General features: G+C 38.6%; 9 protein-coding genes across 9 annotated transcripts; 3 read left to right on the top strand and 6 right to left on the bottom strand.

Moving 5' to 3' along the window:
• Positions 1–454: 454 nt before the first annotated feature.
• On the bottom strand, positions 455–1,444 carry RO3G_15125 (uncharacterized protein; the record flags this gene model as incomplete). The annotated part of the gene is made up of 2 exons (XM_067669709.1): positions 455–1,008; positions 1,060–1,444. The coding sequence occupies 2 exons, from the start codon at positions 1,442–1,444 to the stop codon at positions 455–457; spliced, it is 939 nt and encodes a 312-aa protein (XP_067525810.1).
• A 2,160-nt stretch (positions 1,445–3,604) lies between these two features.
• On the top strand, positions 3,605–4,093 carry RO3G_15124 (uncharacterized protein; the record flags this gene model as incomplete). The annotated part of the gene is made up of 2 exons (XM_067669708.1): positions 3,605–3,613; positions 3,755–4,093. The coding sequence occupies 2 exons, from the start codon at positions 3,605–3,607 to the stop codon at positions 4,091–4,093; spliced, it is 348 nt and encodes a 115-aa protein (XP_067525809.1).
• Positions 4,094–4,240: 147 nt separating this feature from the next.
• Positions 4,241–5,871, bottom strand: RO3G_15123 (uncharacterized protein; the record flags this gene model as incomplete). The annotated part of the gene is made up of 3 exons (XM_067669707.1): positions 4,241–4,780; positions 4,832–5,578; positions 5,629–5,871. 3 exons carry the CDS (start codon positions 5,869–5,871, stop codon positions 4,241–4,243), a joined length of 1,530 nt encoding a protein of 509 aa, XP_067525808.1.
• A 1,766-nt stretch (positions 5,872–7,637) lies between these two features.
• RO3G_15122 (uncharacterized protein) lies at positions 7,638–8,269 on the bottom strand (the record flags this gene model as incomplete). Its single annotated transcript, XM_067669706.1, has 2 exons — positions 7,638–8,050; positions 8,098–8,269. The coding sequence occupies 2 exons, from the start codon at positions 8,267–8,269 to the stop codon at positions 7,638–7,640; spliced, it is 585 nt and encodes a 194-aa protein (XP_067525807.1).
• A 4,645-nt stretch (positions 8,270–12,914) lies between these two features.
• RO3G_15121 (uncharacterized protein) lies at positions 12,915–14,899 on the top strand (the record flags this gene model as incomplete). The annotated part of the gene is made up of 5 exons (XM_067669705.1): positions 12,915–13,008; positions 13,060–13,374; positions 13,429–13,673; positions 13,725–13,852; positions 13,936–14,899. 5 exons carry the CDS (start codon positions 12,915–12,917, stop codon positions 14,897–14,899), a joined length of 1,746 nt encoding a protein of 581 aa, XP_067525806.1.
• A 577-nt stretch (positions 14,900–15,476) lies between these two features.
• Positions 15,477–16,592, top strand: RO3G_15120 (uncharacterized protein; the record flags this gene model as incomplete). The annotated part of the gene is made up of 4 exons (XM_067669704.1): positions 15,477–15,524; positions 15,575–15,654; positions 15,705–15,762; positions 15,933–16,592. 4 exons carry the CDS (start codon positions 15,477–15,479, stop codon positions 16,590–16,592), a joined length of 846 nt encoding a protein of 281 aa, XP_067525805.1.
• A 915-nt stretch (positions 16,593–17,507) lies between these two features.
• On the bottom strand, positions 17,508–19,280 carry RO3G_15119 (uncharacterized protein; the record flags this gene model as incomplete). The annotated part of the gene is made up of 2 exons (XM_067669703.1): positions 17,508–19,193; positions 19,263–19,280. The coding sequence occupies 2 exons, from the start codon at positions 19,278–19,280 to the stop codon at positions 17,508–17,510; spliced, it is 1,704 nt and encodes a 567-aa protein (XP_067525804.1).
• Positions 19,281–19,636: 356 nt separating this feature from the next.
• RO3G_15118 (uncharacterized protein) lies at positions 19,637–21,549 on the bottom strand (the record flags this gene model as incomplete). Its single annotated transcript, XM_067669702.1, has 5 exons — positions 19,637–20,630; positions 20,684–20,882; positions 20,941–21,001; positions 21,056–21,144; positions 21,195–21,549. The coding sequence occupies 5 exons, from the start codon at positions 21,547–21,549 to the stop codon at positions 19,637–19,639; spliced, it is 1,698 nt and encodes a 565-aa protein (XP_067525803.1).
• Positions 21,550–22,968: 1,419 nt separating this feature from the next.
• Positions 22,969–23,352, bottom strand: RO3G_15117 (uncharacterized protein; the record flags this gene model as incomplete). Its single annotated transcript, XM_067669701.1, has 2 exons — positions 22,969–23,019; positions 23,176–23,352. The coding sequence occupies 2 exons, from the start codon at positions 23,350–23,352 to the stop codon at positions 22,969–22,971; spliced, it is 228 nt and encodes a 75-aa protein (XP_067525802.1).
• Between the last annotated feature and the right edge of the window lie 656 nt (positions 23,353–24,008).

The following is a 24,008-nucleotide window of genomic DNA, read 5'->3' as shown; positions in this document are numbered from 1 at the left end:
TCATTAAAAAACGAGATACAGTAAAAGGCTCAAGTGCTTTAATTAATTTAATATTATTTATAGATGTTTTAAAAAAGTAAACCAATCTCAATTACATCCCACCTGGTTTCAACACGGGAACTCGATGTGTCAGATGCCCTTCTTTTTCACGTCTTTTAATTGCGTCAGGTCTCCTTGTGTGACCCATCTAACCATTCTCACGCTTGTATTTTAAGGAGGTAATATGAAAGTAATAGATAGAAACCTGCCATAGTCCATAAAAATTCAAAGCGGCAAGTATGTTGCTCACGATCGCTTCAGACTATTTTGCCAAATAAAACAATTCTAAACTTGAATGGTTCTTTTCTGATATTGAAATGGATGCTTGCGATGATATACATGATGAAAACTACACTAGCTCACATTGAATTTTATACGAGAAAGAGAAAGCAGTGAATTCATTATCCAAAATAGTTTATTCTTTGACTACCCAGTTGCCACTGGTAGCAGGGGTGTATTTGTTTTTCACGGTAGAAGTCAACATACGTTGAAGTGTGGACACAATAGGTTCATTGTCTACCCAGTGGAAATACTTTGGCTCCCATTCTTGATTTGCTTCCAAACGGGCTGCTCTTTCTTGTCTTTGCTTGTTTTCAATCTTACTTTTTTCAATGCCTGCTGTTTGAGTATCATTGGCACGAATAGCATCTGATACCTTTTGCCATATTTTTCTACTCTCCATCTCATCTTGTTTCTCAACATCCTCAACATGCATTGAAGCCGGTGTCAACGCAGTGACATCCAAGAAGGGCTGAGAGGATTTGGAATTGTAAGGTGTCAAGGTTGATTTACCACTCCACTGTCCTTCTATCTTGTAAATGTACTCTTTAGGGTTACCATTACGACGAATATAGCATTTGAAATGATTTCTTTCTCCAGAGATCCAACCACGAGATGTGTACTCGATTGTACAATACAAACCAGTCGAAGATTGAACATAAGAAGTGCCAGTTAATTCAACATAAGGTGCTATAGTAAGATGAGTCATCGAGCTCTTTTCATGTACACACAAGGCTTTACCTGCATACCAAATGCCATTGACAGTGACTGAAGGGTAAGAAAACATGTAGGTTTCGTCACTTCTGTTCTTCAAATGAAGAACACATTGACCGACTTGATCACATATCAAAGAGGTGCTCGAAAAACGTGTTTTTTGGCCAGTATGACCGTTGAGCACCATCCCATGTTTATCATTCTTGATACAGAACCCAGTGATAGGTGGGTGATGAGAGACTTGCTCACAGAGGACTTTTGTTTCACCTGATCCATTCATATCCTCCCAGTGCATCTTGTACTGTTCACCCAAGATGGGGTTATAGGGCTTCTTTTCCCAATCACCCTTGGGCACACGACGAGAATAAGACGCGTTGAGTGAGGAGATGAACCATTTGACAAAGGCGGTCATGCGCTCAACATCATCATCTGATTTTGTAATGTCTGTAAAGAGGTCCGGCTGTTGTGTCCAATATTCACTATCAGTTATATCTGTTACTTTTTATGTTTTCTTTGATACCATTTCGTTTTAGCAATACTTGCGAATATTCAATGAGTGAAACAGGAGCCAATAAAAAAGCAGGGCAAGTGAGAGCAGAAAGGTCACCAGTGAAAGAAGCCAGTGACTTTATAAAAGATTGGAAAGCGCCCTTTTGTTCAGTGGGGATCTTGTCTACGTTATTGACATCTTCTTGATTTGTATTGGACATTAAAAAAAAAAGTATAAATGTAGGAGAGAGAGAGAGAGAAAAAAAAAATATTTAATATGTTTGACAACACCATAAGGCAAAATTCTAAAAATGCAACCGGATCTTTAAATTAAAATTATCCACAGGTCCCTTTTCTCTTTCTACACATTCTACTCTCCAGCTAAAAAGTAAAACGTTGCTTGTCAAATAATAAAAAACAGGCATGGACTGAGCAATCATACTTTTTAGGAGAACAACCCAAGGATGAATGGTTGGTATCCAAAAGGGAATCGTTTACTATCATAAAGAAGAACAACAAGGGGACACACGGATAAACGTTAAGATCATAAACAAGTAGACTCAGTTGATAGTTTATATGATTCATGTGCTAAATACAATGAAATTTTTTTTTTCCTTTTAAATGTTTTCCCATATACAAATCTGCAGATTTGGATTGTAAGCGAGATTCAGAAAATAGGAACATATCCATCATTCTGATCAGATGAACCTCCAGGAAGCTCAAAAAACACCATGTTTGATGAGTGTTAGTTCAATCTTGTTGCCTTACCATCATCACAGGAAAGACATTCGTTTGACTATAAAGATAATCAATACTTGTGTGAGGTATCTATCTTGTTTGAATCCATTTTGTAATTTAAATCTGGCATAAATAGTCTATTTCACTGATTTCTTTTTTTGAATCTATCATAAACATAATAAGCAAGCTTGTTGATATAGTGTACTGTTGACTACTTTAAATATCAAGGTTTATTATGCATCCTCTTCTTTTTTCTAAACTATGTCAAATACAAGTTTTTTTGGTTGTATATCATACGTGCACAATGACTTATCTGTTGAGAATTGTGAATTTGATGAAAAGAGCCAGTTTGTTTAAGGTAATAAATACAAGACAAAGACGAGGGACTATAAAAGTTCTTGGCCTCTCATTTTCACTGTCAACATGGTGATGTTTTTCCTATTGTATCTCCATGCTTACAAGTCCAGTTATCATTTGCTGCCTGGTCCCTTCCTTCCCAATTTCAAAAATAAATAAATAAAAAAATGCAGTGTATTTTCTGGTAAAGGATTCACCGGAAAATAAACTGTACATCTATCGTAGTTTTATGTTAGATAGGACAGATGATGTCTTTTTTAAGAAAACAATAAAATCCAACCCATAAAGGCTATCTCTGTCAATTTATCTGCTGATTGCTTCTTTCGCGCAGGTTAACTTTGATGTGCATGAGTATATTCACTCACTTGTCAGAGTGGAAGGTGAAACTTAGATGGTAAAAGTTCTTTTTGCGCAACACTTTATTTTCCAACAGCAAATATAACTTTCTTTTCGTCATGCTTTATTTATATCGTTGAATACTTTGTGCGTTTGTCTTTTCTATAATATGTACAAAAGAAACAAGAACGAAGGGTGACTGACCACCCTCATCTTCACCCTCTACTCTACCAATAAAGTAATTGATATTGGAAACACTATAAGGTGTCCAATGTACCGATGAATCATTGGTCTAATACGCTAAATTAAAAAAACCATGGCTGTCAATCACAACCTTCAATGGCAAATACTTTACGAAAATCGGTATCCATTTTGTCTTTACAGCTATTTTTCATGACAAAAGCGAGCATAGATTTATTGTTATCCATGCTGGAACTAAACGATGTGAATCTACCTAGATTTCTATATAGCGTCTAGAAGCCTTTCATCAAAGAGCAAGTTTCACATGCACCTAGTTAAAAGAATGCCTACAGCTGACAAGGTACCGTAGAGTGAGTCCTTCATGTCTTTCAAGAAGAATTAATGTCCGACAAAACATTTTCATCTCATTGGACAACAACAACCAGAGACCCTTTGTGACGTAAACTTCAAAATGTGCAGGGTAAAATAAAAATGGAGCATTTTTATTTTTCATTCTTTTGCCTATTCACTTGCAATGCGTTTCACCCGTACTCTTTTCCAGGCCATTACAAAGGTACAAAAGAGACGATAATGAAAAAGTAAACATTAAACCATTTCACAGCCTACTACAGGTATTGCCGGTATCCGTGTCAGCCCTGATCCTCGTCCTCAGTTGATTCAAACGTACAACCAAACACTTGAAGTTTTATCTCGTCTTCCTACGACAGCCGTCTACAGACAAGCAACTGAGGCATTGACTCAACATCGTTTATCTATTGTTGAATCAACCGAAAACATTGATGAGATTGAAGCCAAGATCGATGTTGGTCAGATTGAAGAAATCATTTTACAAGCTAAAGATGAGTTGAATTTGGTTGGAAAGATGGAAGAATGGAAGGCTTGGGAACAACTTGAAGTACCTATTCCTGAAGGTCAATGGCAATACCCTTCTAAAGAATAAAGCATTGTATATATTTATTTATACAAAACACATGCATTTTATTATTATTGTTGTTGTTTTCTATTTAGTGATCGAGGGAAATAGCCAAAAGTATGAAAGAGAAAGAGGAGAATGATCATCATGGTTGGATAAACAAAAAAAGAGGGATTACAATTGGTAGATGAACGACTTGTTTTCTTGATCTGTCAGATCATCCTTGATATTATATTTTTCGCCTGTGGGGTTATTTAATCGCTTCTTATTTTGTGCAGCCATGAATTGACGAACTAAGAAGAGCATGACCAAGATGGCTGCATTGCCGATACAGTAAATGATCATACCGGTTTTGTAAACAGGGGCTTCATGTTCCAGCATGACAAGAGGGCCAGTGAAATTACCGAGGGTGAAGAAGATCATGTTCATGCCATTGTAAAAAATCTTTTTTGTATATCCAGTCACGTTGGAAGCGATCAGGGTCACCAGGATGACGGCTGTGCCATTGAGTGCCCAGGCGAGGAAATAGCCCAAGAGCTTGATGCCGGTCAGAGGTAAAACAGCAAGAAGGATGACACCGATCAGGGAAATCGTGGTACAGACGACCACAGCCATATACAGCTGTTTTGTTTTACGAGCAACCCAAACACCTAATAAAGAAAACAAAGCAGAGACACAACCACTGGGTATTTGCATTAAAATCGATTCTGAACTCTACATGAGATGATGAGATCCATGTCCTAAATACGTTCTGTGATTCCTTACCGTAAATCCCAAGCTTTGGACGATCAAGGTACTAAATACGACCAGGCCACCGGTGTGCAGGTTGTTACAAAACGTTGAGAGACAGATCAACCAAAGTCGAGGCTCACGCAAGGCTTCGTAAACATGGTGCATCTTGATTTCATACACACGGACAACAGCATTATCCCGTGATCTTTCTTCGACAATGTCCTCTTCTTCTTTTGTCAAGCGAAACATGAAGGAGTTGGGTGTATCGGGTAAGAAGAAAAAGACGAGGATGCCAAAGAGAGCGGTGAGTGCTCCCCAGATGATATAAGGCCATCGCCAGGAACTGATGCCGTTCGCATGATTAATATAGGAAATACCATAGGCACAGATCGCACCCACCATCGTGCCCGATCCGTTACTGAGCCAGAGAAAGCCATAGGCTGCTGATTGCTCGGACCGACGGTAGATGGTGTTGAGGATGATGAGTAAGGAAGGGTACGTGCTGGCCTCGAATAAGCCCAAGAGAACACGGGTAGCGGCCAGTTGAGCAAAATTTTGACAGAGCGCTGTGCAGCCCATGACGATGCCCCATAAGACGAGCAAGGTGCCAAGGTAACGAGAGATGCGAAACTTTTGAAGGAAATAATTGTTGGGTAGTTGAAAAGAGATGTAGCCGAGGTAAAAGAAAGAGCCTAGCCAGCTATATTGAGATCCAGTCAGATGGGTGTCTTGGATGATACCAAGGACAGCTGCGATACTCAGTGTGGATTTATCAACAAACTATAAAATTGAGAATCATAAAAGACAGTGGGGATCATATCTCTCTTTACTTGTATGAACACAATCGCACCCACAAAGGGAAGCAGAGTGTAATTTATTTTGCGGACCAGTCTTTTTTCAGCTTCACTTTTTACAAAAGCCTTTTGGACCTGATCCTCATCCAGGCCCTTCTCTACATTATCACTGCCACTATAGACACTACTCGCTTTTACATCCACAAATGTATCCACCACAGCACTTCCATGTAGTCGTTTATGCAAGTGCGTATCATCATGCTCTTTGGTATCCGTCATTTGTTAAAAAAAAAAAAAAGGACAAAGAAAAAGAAAAAAAGATTCATGCCAGGAATCCTTTTTATACTCCACCAAGACGAGAAAGGGTTGTAAACAAAGGTGATTCACTCTAAACTTTGATTTAATGATCCGAATCTTCTATTACTCACGAACACAAGATGATGTTCATATCAAACCAGAAGGATTTTATCTTGTATTCCCAAGAACCAGAAAAAAAGAATTTCCAAAGGGATATTTCAGCTAGTTTCATATCATCCACACTTGGTTTCTGTACAGGATCGCATGTCCTTCTAATTCATCCATGCTCAAAAAGAGAAGGCTGGTGAGTATGTGTGTGAATGACGATGATGACAGTTGAGCGTGTGGGGTAAATGTGAAACATGGAGATAGGTTACATTGTCGTATGTGTTGATGGCATCCACTTTACCTTTGCGTGTCCATCAAGCTAATAGGGCCTGTTTTATTTCCCATAAAAAATTGAAAACAACCAATCAAATAGATAAGAAAAATTCAAGCAGCTTCACACGCGAATTTCCTTGATTTCTTTTTTTTTTTTTCATCATACGCTATTTTCCCATTCAGTGTCGTGTTCAGATAGGTTGGATAGTCGATCTGTTCAAATTGGAAACTAGGTTTTGTTGCATAAATGATTTAAAAATGGATCGATTTTTTTTTTTTTAAAAATTCGCAATTGATAATTTGTTCTTTAAACGAATTCTACATTGAAAGGACTCTTCACAGTGAGAAAATTAAAAAAAGAAAAAAGGAAAACATTCTTACGTATTGGGTGGAAATTTTATAGCTTTAAAAATGACTAATCAGATTAGGACAATGTGAAAAAGAAAAAAAAAATCCAAGGAATCATGATTGAAGGATGAAGCTGGTTCAAGTGCGGGGGAGCACAGGAAAATCTAGGCGAATCCTCCCTCCGGGGTTTTTTTTTTTTTTTTTTTTTTTTTTTTTTTTTTTTTTTTTTTTTTTTTTTATGATGGATCGTTTTGTAACGTGCGTGGTTTTTTCGAAAGCAAGAGGATGGATCATGGATGATCAAAAGCCTCTCCATCTTGTCTCTGCTCAAAACATTTTCTTCTTTTTCTGTATATCAATTGGATGCCACTGTTTTCGTTTGGGTCTGCATGACGGCACAATCACTCTTTCAACGGCATAAACTTTACATCCACTCATTAAAAATAGATTTTCTATTGAAAATGGTATTTTTTGCAATGACTGTGATTGGATAGAACTTTGGCAGTTTAAAAATAGGCCTCGTTTCCAACAAGGTGGGTTCTATCTCGTAAAATAACCGTCGAAATGATTGATGGATACAAACCACAATGCAAATCTCAAGCTGTTTGTTGATTTCTACTCGCTTCATTTCCAATGATTTTGTTTTTTTTTTTTTTTTTTTTTGGTTGTTTAGTCTGAGTATGTATAATCCATTTCTTTAGTGTAACACTTGCAACCTTCTAACCCTTCTTTTACATGTTACTCGCTGCAATTTTGTTTGATGTGAAAAATAAGTTGCATCGATACATACAAGCATAAAACAAACAAAACACTTCTTGAACATGTCCTTGAAAGATCAATTCCGTTTTTTAAAATAAACATTTTCTTTTTTTTGGTCCGCCTTTGACGTACAAAGGTAATACAAAATAAGACACAAAAACTTTCTTTTTGCAAAAAAGGGCGATGCAACTTTAATATTTAATTACTAAGTAAACAAAATGGTATAATTATTATTAAAAGAGAAAATGGGAGCATTGTTTTTAAAGCAGGATGGCCAAAGCAGCAGCAGCAGCACCAGCAGCAAGGTAGATTGATTTTGTGGTAGACATGGCAGAGGCAGCATCATTTTTGAAGATGGAACCTTGACTGGAAGAAGTAGCAGAGGCAGCAGCAGTAGCACCAGCAGAGAGGCTGATGGCAGAAGTAGCCGTAACAGGCAAGATGGTGATGGGAACATCAAGATGGGTGTTGGTCTTTGAGTCAAGGAAGACGACGTTATAGGTACCAGGGGTAATGGTGGTAGGGATATTGTAATTGTAAGAGTGTTCATAATAAGATACATTGTTCTTGGTTCTGTAACTATCGGATGTCTTGGAGGTATCCAAAGTGGAGGTGATGACATAGGAAATGCTTGTGTTGGTAGTAGAAGCAAGGGAAACAGAGAGAGCAATGTCTTGAGAAAGGTAAGTTTTTATGAAAAAAGAATCAATCGTGGGTTACCTGAAGCAACGTTAGCAAAGACTTCTACAGTACAAGGCAAGATTCTGCCAGCCACATAGGGACCATTCGATACAGGGCTGCTCACATTATAGTTTTGCATAGGAGCAGTCAATTGAGCGATTGTGCCAGTGACAGCCAAGAGAACACCAGAAGCAACAGTAAGGAATTTCATGTCAAAAAATTAGAAAAAGCAAGAAAGAGAGAAAAAGAAAGAAAGAAAAAAAGGTGCTCCTTTATTTGATTATTCGAATGTAATGTGTCAATTTTCAGATGAGCAATGTTACACATGCATTTTCTTTTTTGTTTTCCTGGTGAAACAAGCCTGACCTCTTTTTATTCTTCTTCACTTTTTTTTTTACAAGGTTGCTGTTAAAAATAACCAGAATCCACTGTTGCTGCTATTATTATTTTTAAAGATAAAAGTCTGTTGAAGAAAGAATTGAAAAGGTTCAAGATGGCATGAGAAGGAATCTTTAGGGGATTGGCTTGGATGATAGCTCAAGTGAATAAAAAAGTAACTGAGGATGGTTGAGAGACAACAATGTCGTGCGACCTACAAAAAAGGGAAAGGCAACTATTTTTAAAAGCGGGAAGAGTTTGAGTTCACAAGTCAATAAACCATCCGGACTTCTTTTCTACCTACCCATACACTCTGCTAAAAAAATGAGTTGGCTTTTTTTTTTTTTTTTTTTTTGGAATCATCAATCCATGTAGCTTTTCAACACAAGCTTTTAACAATCGTATCCTCTGCGTCGTATTCTTTCTTTTCGGCCACTGTTACCTGTGTTTTATCTTTGCAAACAAAAGGATCTTCAAGGTAACTTGTCAATACAAACCCATCTACGTTATATAGCTTGGAAATATTTAGAATCCATTGGGGTCTATACTTTTTGATTCAAGCCTTCATCTTGCCATTTGAGATTTTAATTGGTCGACTGGGTTTTTATTGTGTCAATCAAGATCCAATCCTCTGGTTATCTACGACTCGCAGTGAATGTATCCTGTCTTGGTTAGTTCCTTAGCGGTCAAGCCCAAATCCTGTTTGCACCGTCCCAACCATAGTTTCCCCCGCACCTAATCGATCGAGTGTTTCCATGTGCATCAGCATCTTGAACTACCTCTCTCAAAGACCCTCTGTCCTGACTAAGTTTCCTCTCATAAGTTGCACTCTTTTCATGAAATGCCTGCTGGGTTGGCTTGCTGTTTGTATGATCCTGCATGGAATGGATCCTCTCTTTTATCATCAAATCCCTTCCCTTCTCCTCTTGATCCTAGTGTCAATCGGGTGAACTGGATGTTCTCACCATAGTTGTTTGTCGCTGTTTTATTGAGACTTTTCAACTCCCCCCCCTTCTTGTCCCTTGACAGGTTTTTGCTACTCTTTTATCATTTCAGATCTAAGCCGGGCAAGTACAGTCAAGTTTATTCAAAAAAAGATCATTTCGCCCATTTTGTCAAACAGATCAGCCACGTTATGATTGGCTAGTTTTCTGTACAATAGGAAAGGTAAGAATGTGATTTAGTCATAAATACTTTCTGATCAGTTGAAAGACACTGTTTGTACAAAAAAAAAAAAGAGTGATGACTATTTCTATTTACCATCTTTAAGTCTTGTCAAAGAATATCGAGTCATTTGAAAACATTCTTTTGTAGAAAACAGTGTAAAGATGAAGGCATGTCTTGAATTAATGGAAGCTACCAAAATAATTTGAGAATAAGCAACTGGAGTAGAACAATAAAATAGAAAGTGACTGGTTTATCTGACAACATTGAAACACTTGACTACTACACATCTGTTTGCACAAACAACTAGAAAAACCCAAGAACAAGAGTTGTAGTCATCATTCAGAAGAGAGTCATTGAGTAAGTTTATACAAAATATCCGATGCACAACAAAGACAAACGTTTGCCTTCAACCACTTTTGTAACTTGAGCACTTTTTGAAACTGGATACAGCACATCATGAGACGAATGTGAGATTTGGCTTTTGTGGAGATAAGAGATGAAGCGTTTGTGTTTGTGGGATACATGAGATTGCATAACCTTTATCAAACATGGCCTAGTCATCAAGGCTATCATCCATCAGAGAGAGAGAGAGAGAGAGGGGAGGGTTTGTCTTTATGAAGTTGATCCATAAAGGATTGCAATTCAATTTAAGTATCAATGTCACTGATCTAAAAGATTAGGTAAACATCCTTTTATGTATAAACCAATTTTCTAAACTAAAGATATTTTCAAAAGAAACAAAGGGAGTGGATGTCAAAAGTATCAAGAAGAGGATTACAAGCTGTGATGACATAGTTGGCAGTAACAAGTACCTCATTCAATTTCAACCTTCATCTCAGATTAGGATTTCTTTTGACACACACACCCCAGATCTTTTCCAACACTTTTTTTTTATGTTTATTCTGATAGTCTAGTTTAATAGTGTTATTGTTTGCAAATAAACAAGCACGCTATCTTGCAGAAATTACAGAAAAAAAAATTTTTAAGGGTGAGCTGAACAAGTAATAAAGTTCATTTATGTTCATAGCCCAAAAAAGAAAAAAAGAGATGGGTCTTTAGTTGAGTTCTTTTTTCTTGTTTGCAACGAGATGAATTCATATTACCCTGTCAGGTTCTCTTGGCATGGAGCGTGTTATAAACAAGAGTGAGGGTTATTCAATGGGATGAAGTCGAGAAAAGAGATTGTTTATGGCTCAGATGGTGTTGGATGAATGGGATGATGTTCTTTATCTGCATCTGTCCTCTCCCTTGACTTTTTTTAAGCTTAGCAAAAGCACATCCTTTCTTTTCTTGGTCACTCTCCTTGTTTTGATATCCAACGTTGACCCCAATGCATTTATTCCACCCGATTTCTCGTATTTCCACTGTGCTCATTTAAATCAAGTTTATTTTTTGCAGTGAAATTAGTCATAATGACCATCTAAAAAAGTACGATAAAACATGCAGTAATAGGCCTGCTGCGACACCATCGATCATCTATCTGACGGATCAACCTGGATGCTCACCACTTTTTTTGGGGAGGAGCCAGCTATTATCAGATGACAAAGAAAAAGATGCAAAGAAAAAGAAGAAGAGGTGTGTGGAAAGACCAGGCTGAGGTGAGAGTTGTCTACAGATGATAGAATGACGATGGATAGCCTAAAAGAAAGACTGAAATGATGGTTGGAATAGGCTTGTGGTTTGATAGGAAACAAGGCGGTCAGGGAAGATGGTTACACTGCCTCGGTGGAGTTGAAACACAATAAAAAATATCTCAAATTTAAGGTTCAGAAACTTCGAGATAGAAAAAAAGACCGGACATTGAGTTTTTTTTTTTTTTTTTTGGGCTTCCTTTCATGACAGTCCCTAATTGATGGTTGATTTAAACAGTTTAGACTCTGTCATCTAAAACACCTATTGATCCCTTACTGATCCTACTAAATTTGTAAAAGCTTGAAAAAAGATTTAATTCGAGTTATTTTTAATTCAACTTTTTTTTAAAAAAATTTCTGGAAAAAGACACACGTTAATTTTGACGTATTAGGTTATGTTGTATGACAGAGAAACTAACAAAATAGTGTGGTAATATGAACACTATGGCATGCTTTTTCACTGATCATCCCTTTACCGTTTAAGCGCTTAGGTCTAGAGTAAGAATAGTAAACGATTTATTTATTTACTCAAAAACAAAAGGGTTATCTTGCTATCATCCCGTTCACTGTCAATCCTTCGAAACATGCTTCGAGTCCGCTCTTTTCAAGAACCGAATATAAGCAAGACATATTTAGTAAAGGATATGAGGGTCATAATGAAACTAAGAGAGTAAAACACGCCAACCAGTGCTTTTTTGCTTCTTTTAAAAGATCCACTCTTTGTCTCTTTTTGATATTTGACGTCATCTTTGATCGTCATGCGAATCATGATTCCTTTTAGCCATTTTCTTACAAGCCAAAGAAGGATTGGATAAAGTGAAAGGGGGGGATCGATACCAGATCGTTTCATCCGCAACCCAATGCGACCACAAGAAAAAAAGAACAACCCATCTTTTCTCCCCTGAACCTTGTGCGCATTGACCAATACGGTCTCTCTGTCCTTTTTTATGTTCAGTCTCTCCTGAATAATTTCAAGCTCCCCCACTTTCACTCCCTTCAAGTCACTGTGCTGAATGTGAGAGAGAGAGAGGGGGGGGGTAGAAAACAGAATCATGTTTCAAGACCTAAATACGTATTCATCTGCAAGATAAATAGCATTATTCGTTCGTGTCACTTTAATCAATTCTGCAAGTAGAATACACACCGACAGTGTCATTAATGGCTCACATGGCCATGCTTCACCAGGTTTTATCCTTTTTCAGGCAGCGTTGGTGTTTTATACACATGAATGGTAATCATCCTTTATAATTCACCTTTTAAGGGAAATAGGAAAAAGATGGCATAGCTTCAATTCGTTTGTCTCGATAGAATCAAGCGCTTGGTTTACAACAAACATCGCTGGTTGAACTTGTAGACTATTTTAAGAATAAACAAGTATCTTCATTGGTATAATAAAGCTCATGCTCATCTTTATGCTGGATGACGTTGATTAAATAGTGTTACATGGTTTCTTTTAAAAATTAAAGCTATTCTGTAGCACACTTTATGCAATTAATTAGTAGTTGCCTATCTTTTTTTTTTTTTAAAAAAAAAAATTGTGTGTATATAAATGTCACTTCATTTTCTTCTTCTTTCTCCTTTTTTTTTTTTTTTTTTTTTTTTTTTTCTCCACTGACATTCATTTCCTGTCATTTAACTTTCCCCCTTTTTTTTTCTTTTTTTTTAAAAAAAAAAACGTAAATGATTAAATTCAGAGAGGACGAAAAACGATCCGACGGTCCTCCTTCATCCAGTGGGATCGATCAAGGACAATCTGGGAGTGATGTGGTGGATGGTATGGAGAAAGGGTGAAAAGACGGACATGTACTAAATCAGCCATCGATAGATCAAAGGACCTGTTTAGGAAACGAAGGGACGGTGCACGAAGAACACCCCAAAGAAAGGATTACGATCATTGACAATCTACCCCACAGCACGAGAGATGACACCACGGTCTGTTCATCCGATTCGAATCCTAAAAACAAACGACCTCATCTCTTGCGCCGTCTCACCCAGTCTGCCCTCTTTCAGTGGCTGCATGATCAATTCAAGAATAACAATAACCGATATGCCTTTCAGATGGCGGTCGCCTTCACCCTGTCGGCCATCTTTGTCGTCGTGAATCCGATCGCCAACGTATTTCACAGTCCATTTTGGATGGGTAAAGCAAAAAAAAAAAAGGAGAGCCAACACGTTTTCTGACGTTTCAAAACAGGTGTGGCCGTGGTAGCTGTTTTAGATAACACGATCGGAGGGTTCCTTACGTTAGGAATACAGAGAATTATGGGCACCATTATTGGTGGTGTGGCAAGTATAGTGATCATGACCATCGTTCGATCTATCTTTAGATACAATTGGGATTGGCGACCTACTTTATTACTTTGTGTCCTGATGTTTATTCAAATCTTTTTCATTGCTAAAATCAAGCTGATCCCTAATTATTCTTATGCGGGTAGCATTGTAAGGATACCTCTTGAGCTATCTTTTTTTTATTTATTTTATTTTTCATAGGGCTTGTTGACCACAGTGATCATTTTATTAGCTGGTTACCATGACATTATTCATGACGAAATATCCTCTGCGGCCACACTGGGGGCATGGAGGGTGTGTAATATGGTTATTGGTGTACTGGTTGCCATGTAAGTTCTGGAACTTAAAAGTGGGGTACAAGTCTAATTTTGTTTTTCTTTGTTTTCTATTATCTTATCACTACTTTATTTAGGCTCGCTTCCTTTTGTGTGTTTCCTGTTCGAGCCAGTGGTATCATGAGAACCAATCTTGGCAAATCGATGGAAAAAGCGGCTGATTTATATCAACACTCTGCTGAATATTATCTTGATTTCACTCAAGGCGGATCTCACGGATCTTTGGCTTCCATTTTAGAGCGGAGAATGTCTTTAAGGATGCAAGCGTCTGAGCACGACCAGCCGACGATAAAAGAAACCCTCCAGCGGATCTTTTCAAACACCCCAGCCACAACCGAAAACAGCCACGACCAAGACGAGATCACACGGATCAGCAATGAGGCCATCCGGGTCCTCTCTCAACTCCAGACGGAATCGACCCGACTGAGGAACGTGTCGAACGAATACAACGTCCAAGTCTGTTTTAATCTTCTCGGAGGCAAGGATCGCCGTAAACGCTACATGCGCCGGGCCAAGCGATACAATGAATCGATCGAGGCCATGAAACGGATCGTGTGGCCCTTGGCCTCCTTTCGACTCTTGCTCCCCTTGGTTCAGCAGAACCATATCCAGACCGATGAAGAAGTCCACTCGCTTCGAGCCCGTATGACGCCCACGCGAGAAACACTCCAGTGTTTCGCCGACAGTCTGACCATCATGCGAAAACTGGGCGAGATCCTCAAAGACCATCAGCGTCCGTTGAGTGACTTTGGCGAAGACTGGGCCGATATCCACCGCATGGTCGCCGTCGGTCACATCCATGCGCAACGTGAGCTGAAAGAAACGGTGAAAATCGGGATACACCGCGATAATATGGATGGCTATAAATTAATTGCCTATTACGGTTTCCTGGTGCGATGTTCCATGATTTGGGATGGTCTAAAGACAGTCGTCGATAAACTCAGTCCGTTGAATGGCACCCTCAGTCGTGCTTCTTCCTGTCGCAGTGGCTCTACCGGGACTCCTTTGCCCAATCGAGATGTTATCCTTGCACCCGAATGATCTACAGATCTCATATACCTTTTTCATTGATTTCATTTGTATTTTATATAAAAGTTTATAACCTAGACCTTCTTCATTATCAAAATAAATTTATTTTAATTTTTCAATGTTTTAGATCATCCTCTGTCACACCATGCCTATCCGATAGCTATCCTCAAGGGTATTCTCCCCCCCCCCCTTTTTCAAAAAAAAATTGGGATCTGAAAGATCTTTGATTCACCCTTTTCTCCTGAAAATGCATCGTTCTCAAATGTGATGTACTCAAAACATCAGACGAACAAGTTCTTGGCTTGGATGTCAGAGTAGTGAACGACGAGTTGTAACGAAACACCAGGTGGTTGTCCTGGATCTCAGGCAGACACAGTGGCCTATCGATCCACTTTGTTTCACGCTCTGTTTGCATGTACAACAAGACCTCTTTTTTATTATCCACATGCATAAAGGGGGGGGGGGTGGAAAAAAAACATCTGAAAATGTCTCAACAGAACACATTTTGCAAAACTATGAAATAGTCACACCTTTTTTCTTTTTTTTTTTTTTTTTGTTTTTTGCTTCGTCCCAGAAATCGACAAGAAGAATGCAACCATTCAATAAATATTATCCACCTGATTGGACACCTGAAAAGGTTAGAAAAAGTCAGAATGTATTTGTTTCACTTATATTTAATATTCTCAGGGATCTATTAATACATACCAAGGCAAACATGCTTTAGGAGATAGAGCACGTAAATTAAAAGAAGGTATTTTGATTGTAAGGTAAAATGATAATATCAATAAAAACAAGACAGTGGACTCATACGAAATAGATTTGAGTTACCCTACAACATTTGGTGCTTGGGTTGCAATGAACATATTGGTCAAGGAGTAAGATACAATGCAGAGAAAAAAAAGATTGGCAATTATTACAGTACGCCTATATTTCAGTTTCGAATGCGTTGTCATTTATGTAACAATTGGATTGAGATTCACACGGATCCAAAAGTAAAAATACACACATAAGCAAATGAAATCATTGAACAAAAAAACATGTATAGAACACAGCGTACGTGGTTGTCAGTGGAGCACGTAAAAAAGTAGAAGAGTGGGATCCAAAAGAGACCGAAGTGCTTGAATTTCAAGATGAGAAAGTAAAAGAAGAACTGGAGAGCAATCCGATGTATCGACTGGAACATGGCCTACTGGATAAAAAAGTCATGGATGATTCCGTGCCGCGTATCAGTCAGCTGGTCGACCTGAATGAGCAGCAGTGGGCTGATCCTTATACAAAATCGCAAAAGTTAAGAAGGCGTTTTCGAGAGGAAAAGAAAAAGGAGAGGCTGGCAAGGGAGGAAGATGAAAAGATTCGAGATAAACATTCGTTGCATATCGACCTCTTGCCAGAGACCGTGAGTGATACGATACAGGCAAAGCGTGTAGAGTATGACGCGAGTCATCTGCTGGATCAAAAGCGTCTCCAGACGGCCGTGTCCCCTTTGTTTCGTAAAAAGACACAGTCGACACGTCTGGAGCACATGGCCAAGACACAGACCAGACTAAAGACAGATCCGTTCTATAACCCCACACATCCCTTTTCTTCTCTTCAAAAACGAGCCAATCCAGAGGATATCGTGATATCCAACAAAAAAAAGAAAAAGGAAGATGATTCCAGCACAAGTTTAGTGTTCTACAGTGATTCAGATGATGATCCTAACTGAAATAAATTGTCCTCTTTTCTATTAAATCACTGGGACGTCTGAAATTATCAAAGACATTGTGGTTTGTGCGTCTGAATGATCTATCTCGACTGGATCGAGAAGTATCCTGATCGAAGGATCCTTTCTCTACTGAAAGAGCTCACATTGTTTACAATAAAAAATAATAAAATCTGTTCTAGGGCACACTTCAACCTGTTTACCAAGTTGACCCACACCTTGGACCTAAACCATGCTTTTTCTTTTCTTTCTTTTTGCTGATTCGTTTTCTCTCTTTGTCTAAATGCAAATTGAGGTTGGTCAAAGTACATGACTTGCAATCATTCTACTTACAAGCCTCGGGAACGATAGAGGAAATTCTATCTACATCCAATGCATTTGTTTTGCCATTCTTGAGATATGTTGATGAAGTGTATTAAAGTAGTAATAAAACAAGACGAGAAATTGTATTCACTTGCCATTTCCATATAATAGAAACAGTTTGTGAATGATGATATAACAATGTAAAGTGTAACAAAAAGGCGACTATTATACCTCATCCGTTTCTTATTGATGAATCGATAAGAAAACTCAAGACCACACTCATTAAAATCATTGGCAGCTCTTTTCTGGTAAAGCATTCATCTTTTTTTTTTCTTAAGTTGGTCATCATACATTCAAATACATTTTATATATTCATAAAAAGGCATGTCTTGCCTAGGTACTCGTTTAGACTTATTAACACATGGATGCCAACGTTATGCTGATTATCAGCAAGAACAAATCAAACATGCTCACCACCATTAAAAATGGCAATAAAAAGCCGAGTCTCAGCCTTGACTATCCATTCATATCAGACACAAATAACCTTTTCCTAGAGGTTAATCGAATTACGCTTATTTATTTTATTGGTATAAAAAAGGGGACGCGTCCTTTTTTTTAATTCATCTTTCTCTTTTTTTCAGAGCGTTCACTTTTCTTTTTTAGCTTGAATCGTTTTTGTGGCGCTTTTGTGTTTTCGATTGCAGGCGCTTTGTTTGTACGAGTGGCGGATACAGATGGTTTATTCACTTTAGACGTATTGCCTACTTTAGACGTATTGCCTACTTTAGGCGTATCGCTTACTTTAGGTGTATCGCTTACTTTAGGTGTATTGTCAGCAATGCGCGTATGAGCGTCAACCGATTCTTTTGTCCTCTCAAGGATATGCTCCATCTCAACATCTGGAGGTAGCGCCTTGGGCTTGAGTTTTCTCAACTCTCTCTTTTCTTTCTTTGTTAACTTGGGACGCTTACCGAGCAGGAGCTTCTTGATCTCCTGGGGCACCTCAGGAGCAGACACTTGAATTTTCTTTTCATGCGTGATTGTGGCTTTCAGTACGATCTTTTGGTCCTCTGTCAGAGGAACCCAATCATGCACCTTTTTCACAACCGAGTATTCATCCGAAGGCCTGAACCAAAGAGGCAAGACATGGTAATGTTTCCCGATCGCCTTACCAGCCGCACACACCTTCAAGGCCAGCCAGGGTCTCTTGCCCATGGGCGAGACACCCAAGATGTCGAGCGTCACGGTTTGACCGAGAGCGCCACAGCAGGTATAATCTAATTTCTTTGGGGTCAATCGGGCCATGTCTCCGAAAAACAAGGGCGTCTCCTCACCAGGACTGAGCATCCTGCCATCCCGATAGAGCCTCATCCGTTCTTCAAACAGGGGCTGAAAGACCTTTTTCATCTCTAGGACACTGTCGGGCACGACCTTCAGGCTGGTCGCGATACAGACCGGTGCCAGCCCAAGAAACTTTTCTTTTGTGTCAAAGCTGGGCAGGCTGGCGTCGTGCCTCTGATGGGCTGTACCTCGGTAGGCTGCCTCGAGCACGTTGTTGTGGCTGTGGATGATGTTGGTCATGACGTTTCTTTCCCAGTGGGGACGGTAGAGAGGTCGTAGCTTGGGCATGATCTGTAGTTCAAAGGATAAAATGGCCTGGGCGATCTGAAGCTTTTCTAGAAAGGTCTTGATCCGTTTGGTCTGTGCTGAGCTGTTGCACACCCAGGTGATCTGTTTGAGGGTGGATACGTTGTGAAGAACGTTGAGAATAAACCGCTCCTTGTATTGTATGGAGGATCCAAAGACAGCAGGCTGGGGATGATAGTTGATTTTGAATCTCTGTGCATCGACAGCTTCCCACAGATAGTCTGGAGCTTGATCTGGATCTGGACAGAGCGCGACCATGTCAAACTGAAGTCCCTTGGATTCAAGCATGGTTGTTATCAGTGAGTGGAAGGGATAGTAAGGTCTAAAGGTCAAGAGAGCTGTGAATGTGTCGGGATCATCAATGGATTGACGCGCCTTGAGAACGACATTCTCATTCCAAAAACCTTCCCAAGCTTTCTCTTTCATCTCTTCCATCGGACCTATCTCCAAAGACCGAATGTCTTTCCACCAGCCTGGTCCAAATTTATTTTCACACATAACTTGAGCCAGAACGGATTCATGCCAGATGGTGGGACTTAATAATGGTGAAAGAAATAATGAATTGTCGAAATCAAATAAAACGAGTTTTTTGGGTGGAGATTCGGGTCGGTTTTTTGCAAAGTGGGAACTGTCAAAGTGTCGTTGTAGTATAGTCTAGGTATTCTTTTATAAGCACAAAGAAATAACTTTTCTATGATTTTTTTTTAAAAAAAAAAGTCGTACCTGCTCTTCTGGTTTCATTAGAATATTTAAAAGAAAGGAATTAATTTCGTAGTCAGAATGCTTTGTTTTAAAAAAAAAATACATATGCAGATGTAATGCTTGAAAATATTTATCCTAGCTGCGTTTATTGTGTAGAAGTGCATTTATTTATTAAAAAGCAGAAAGATTATTTGAAAACATTTAAACAAAGACATAAAGAGATTGTAAGATGACATTTAATAAAATAAAATATTTAGCATAAAAAAAGATAGTTTTGCTTTAAAAACTTTTTTTTATTTATCCATAGAGTTGTCTGTACATTTTTTTTGGGGGCAATTTTATGATGAAAATAATAATATTACGATAAGTTATAGATTTGCTTTTTGTTGAGAGGATCAATCTGCTTTGACTTCAAATTCTTGATGCTGATAGCCTGACTCTCCAGCAGGCGTACCGAAAAGGCCCACAGGATCTCTGCGGAATCGTGAGTTACGAATACCATAAGTGAAATAGATGACCCAGCCGATACCCATCCAGACAAACAGACGCCAGATGGTCGTCACTTCAGCCAGAGCAATCAATGCGACTGAGATGAACATGCCGATCAGGGGAAAGATCAAGGAAGGGTATTTACCACCAGGGATCTTGAAACGTCGCGGGGCATCTGCGCGAGTGAACCGCATGACGATCACACCGACGTGTACTACAAAGAATGCCAGCAGAGTACCGACCGAGGTCATGTTACCCAGCAGATCCACAGGCAAGACAGCGGCCAGGATGGCAGTGATAAAACCGATGGTCAGTGTGGCCACATAGGGCGTCTTGAACTTTGGATGGACCTTGGCAAAGACAGGAGGCAGTAAGCCATCCTTGGCCATCGAATAAAACACACGGGATTGGGCAAGCAGGTTGACGAGCAAGACAGAGGTCAGACCACAGATGGCACCCACGCAGACCAAGACGTTTAACCAGGTGAAATCCTTACCGGTACGAAGAGCGACTTGTTCGACAGCAACAACGGCCGGGACGGCCGAGCCAGCGAACTCGGTATATTTAGCAGCGCCGGTCATGATGGTACAAAAGACGAGGTAGAGAATGGTACTGATGGTCAAACTGCCAATGATACCAATCGGAAGATCTCTCTGAGGATTCTTGGCTTCTAAAGCAGCTGTGGTCACGGCGTCAAATCCAATATAGCTAAAGAACACGGTAGTGGCGGCTGCAAAGATACCAGAAACACCAAAGTAGTGCCAGTCGCCAGTGTTTGGAGGGACATAGGGATGGTAGTTGTCAGAGTTCATATAGCCGCAAAGACCAAAGATGAAGATGAAGATGACCAAGAGTTTGATACCAACTACCGTAACATTGAACCATGCTGATTGCCGAATACTGTTGTTAGATGTTTTAGTTTGTGACTTTTATTTCTCATAGAGTGTGCTTACCCAATACATAAAATGATTGTAATGATCATAATGATGGTAAAACCAGGAACATTAAAGTAATGGCCAGGTGTATAGGACATTGACGGGGGACTTTCTGTCCATGCTACCGTGGGTTGTGTCCAATTTTCACCAAATACAATTCTACCTCTTGAAGCAACATTAAAGAATTTAACAAAATACCCAGACCATCCAACACCCACTATGGAAAAAAGTCAATAAACCAGCTCTTTTTAAGAAAAAATGAGGTCATTCTTTACCAGTTGCTGCACCCACCATGTATTCAAGAATCAAATCCCAGCCAATAATCCAAGCAACAAACTGTCCAAAGATGGATAAATACCTTTTAGAAAAAAAAATCAGACGCTAACGTACCTCACCCATCGTAGCATAAGCGTAGGTATAAGCAGAGCCTGCTACAGGAATCATGGAAGCCATTTCAGAGTAACTGAGAGCAGCAAAGGCTATCGATCTGAATTAGATTTATAGTCAACAAACAACCCATCTTCCTTACCCGAGGCAACAGCGGCTATAACAAAAGAGAGCGTAACCGCCGGACCTGCGTTGTTTGCCGCCGCTTGACCAGAAAGAACAAAGATACCGGTACCAATGATGGCGCCAATACCTACAGCGATCAATTGAAACGTGTTCAACGCACGTCTCAGCTGTGTGCCCTCTGCTTCTCCCCATAACAATTCGACAGGCTTGATTTGACCCAGACGACGAGACCAGAATTTCAGAGAACTTTCGTTGTCTTGACGAAGGTAAGATTGTGGATCGACCTGATTATAACGAGCATTGACACTTTCAAAAAAGGTGGCTTTTTTTTGTTCAATATGTTGTACTGACTGTTTGTATTCCTCAGTCATTCTGAATTGAAGTAAAAGAAAAAGATAGAATGAGCTAGTTCTTGCTTTATACAATCTTCAAGACAGGATTGTGAGACAAAACAAGTATGACCTTGTAGCCTGTTTCCATATAAATAAATAGAGCTGATAAGGGTGCCCTTGTGAATACCTGGATTTGCCTTTTTTGGAATGCAATACCCTTGAGTTGTCATGTGCTCATGAGTGAACAACCTTTATTTGTCCAACGATGACTTCCAATAGGATTTCAGGTACACAAAAAAAGCGAAACCTTCTTTCCCCTCTAAAAGCAATCCTTCAATTCACTGCCAAATTGGGTTTAAATAGCATTGTTCGTATTACAAAAGGCAGAGGATCTCTCTCTTGTGAGAAAAAAAGATGACAGAGTTTACTTTTATGTTTTATTTTGCAGGATTTATAAAACTAAGATTATATTTAAGCCAACTTGTAGAATAGGATCATTAAATTAGGCCACAAAGCATTATCTATTCTATTTATATTATCTTTGAAAGCATGATAACGGAATATCTTTTTGGATTGATTGGGATTCAGAGAAATCAAAAAGTCGTAATGATTTATGAATATGATCTGTTGATACTATTGAATATAGAATAAAAACAATTTACTTGTGCGAATATTCTTTAAGAGAGTATCAATCTATTTCTATTTTTCTATTGAGTTACACTGATAATAATAGAATCACTTTGGTTTAGGATTACATGCTAGAAAAAAAGATGGAATGATTATTCATGTTCTATTTCAAAAGTTACTTTCAATACTATAGGTCATCCTCCTCCTCTTCCTTTTCCTTACCAAACCAAATATTTACGTAAGATTACAAGAAAGCTAAGCAAACCATGTAACATGTCACTGAGACTTTTTTTTTTGAAAATAGGAATAAAAATACATTTTATCTCTTGACAAGCTTTATTTAAACAGTTTGTAATCTTAAAAAAACACAAATAAAGTATGCTCTCTCTCTTTCAGCGTAAACCAAATAAGGGTTGAATGTAAACCATACTTGCAAATAATTCATTTGTGAAAATTGGAAAAAAAAAAAAATCCCACAAAAGATAAAATTACGCATTGACTTTAATGATTCGTGTAACAATTTTATCAAAAAAGCAAAGAACGAGATAAGAGGACAAAGCCAAGTTTCCATTATTTTCTTTTTTTACCTTGTTTGATCCTAGTCTAAGCCTTAACTTGAATATCTTGTGCTTTCACTTCATGAATTGTGTTTCACAATACCATCTTCAAAACTCTCGCACACACAAACACACGAAGTAAACTAGACCCAAATAAGTCTTTCCTGCTTTTCTCTTTCATCTGGTTATGAGAGAATACAAAAGGATGACTATAAAAAGGATATGTAAAGCAAAGGGGTGTTACTGAGTTCAGGAATACAAAATACCTATGATTTCAATAAATAAGGAATGTCATACTTTCACCTTTTGATATACTAAAGTGACTCTGTAGAAAATACATGTCATTTTAGGGATTTCCTTTATTATCTCACACTTTATTTTCATTCGATTACCTTGTGGGAAACATTTCGTGTCCTTATTTTCTTGTGTCTGGTAGAATGCACAACAGAAACCATAGCAATAAACTCAAATGAAAGTATACTATTGACTTTGGATTCAAGTTTCCTTCAGCTGCTGTACTCAAGATAGTCAAGTTATTATCTGAGGATAGCATGACTTCAAAGTTCAATATCACCCGAGATGGCTCGCACAAATAATCCTTTAATGAGAACTTTCCTTTTTCTTTCTCTTTTGGTAAAAGTATATTATTTTTAGACATTGAAGATAAGGTTTCAAGTTGACATGACTACCAGCCATAACCAAAGGTGTATAGTTACACTTTAAAGATTAGTTTATCGATCGCCAAAGCTGAATTGGATCACGTAAGCTTAATAACCTTCATTAAGATTAAAACATTCGACTGAAGATTATATAATCTTTGATTGCTCTACATTGACCTTTGTGACCAGTCCTATCGAGCAGCTGTCTTACAGATAAAAGCGGTGTACAAGTGTTCATCTTGTTTTAAAAGTATTTACGTATCAGGGAATCCCTATTTTCCTTATCTTTCATCGTTGTTCATTAAAAAAAAAAAAAGAAGTCTTAAGGGACTCCATCATTCTGCTGTGATATCCAGGGTGTTCTTATCTCCTTTCTTTTCAAAAATCTAGCCTTGGCCACTGATAAACTACTCCTTGATACACACTTGCTAACCTATCCGATCTATCTTGCATTATCCCAAAGGCGTGCTCATGATTGCCACCCTTACGAAACTTTCTAAAGAGAGTCGAAATATCATTAGATGATGCTCGTAATTAATCATCATTCCATTTTCAAAATCATTTTTACATCCATCCATCAACTGTCGTTAGTGGTAGAACCATCAAAGAACCATTCAAGACTTTTGTTGACTACACTATTGGCCTTGTTTGTACA

This window comes from Rhizopus delemar, genomic scaffold (assembly GCF_000149305.1).
Source record: "Rhizopus delemar RA 99-880 supercont3.15 genomic scaffold, whole genome shotgun sequence".
In the NCBI taxonomy this organism is placed as follows: domain Eukaryota; kingdom Fungi; phylum Mucoromycota; class Mucoromycetes; order Mucorales; family Rhizopodaceae; genus Rhizopus; species Rhizopus delemar.
Note: the sequence above shows the minus strand (reverse complement) of the source record. Positions and strands in the feature narration are given on the sequence as shown.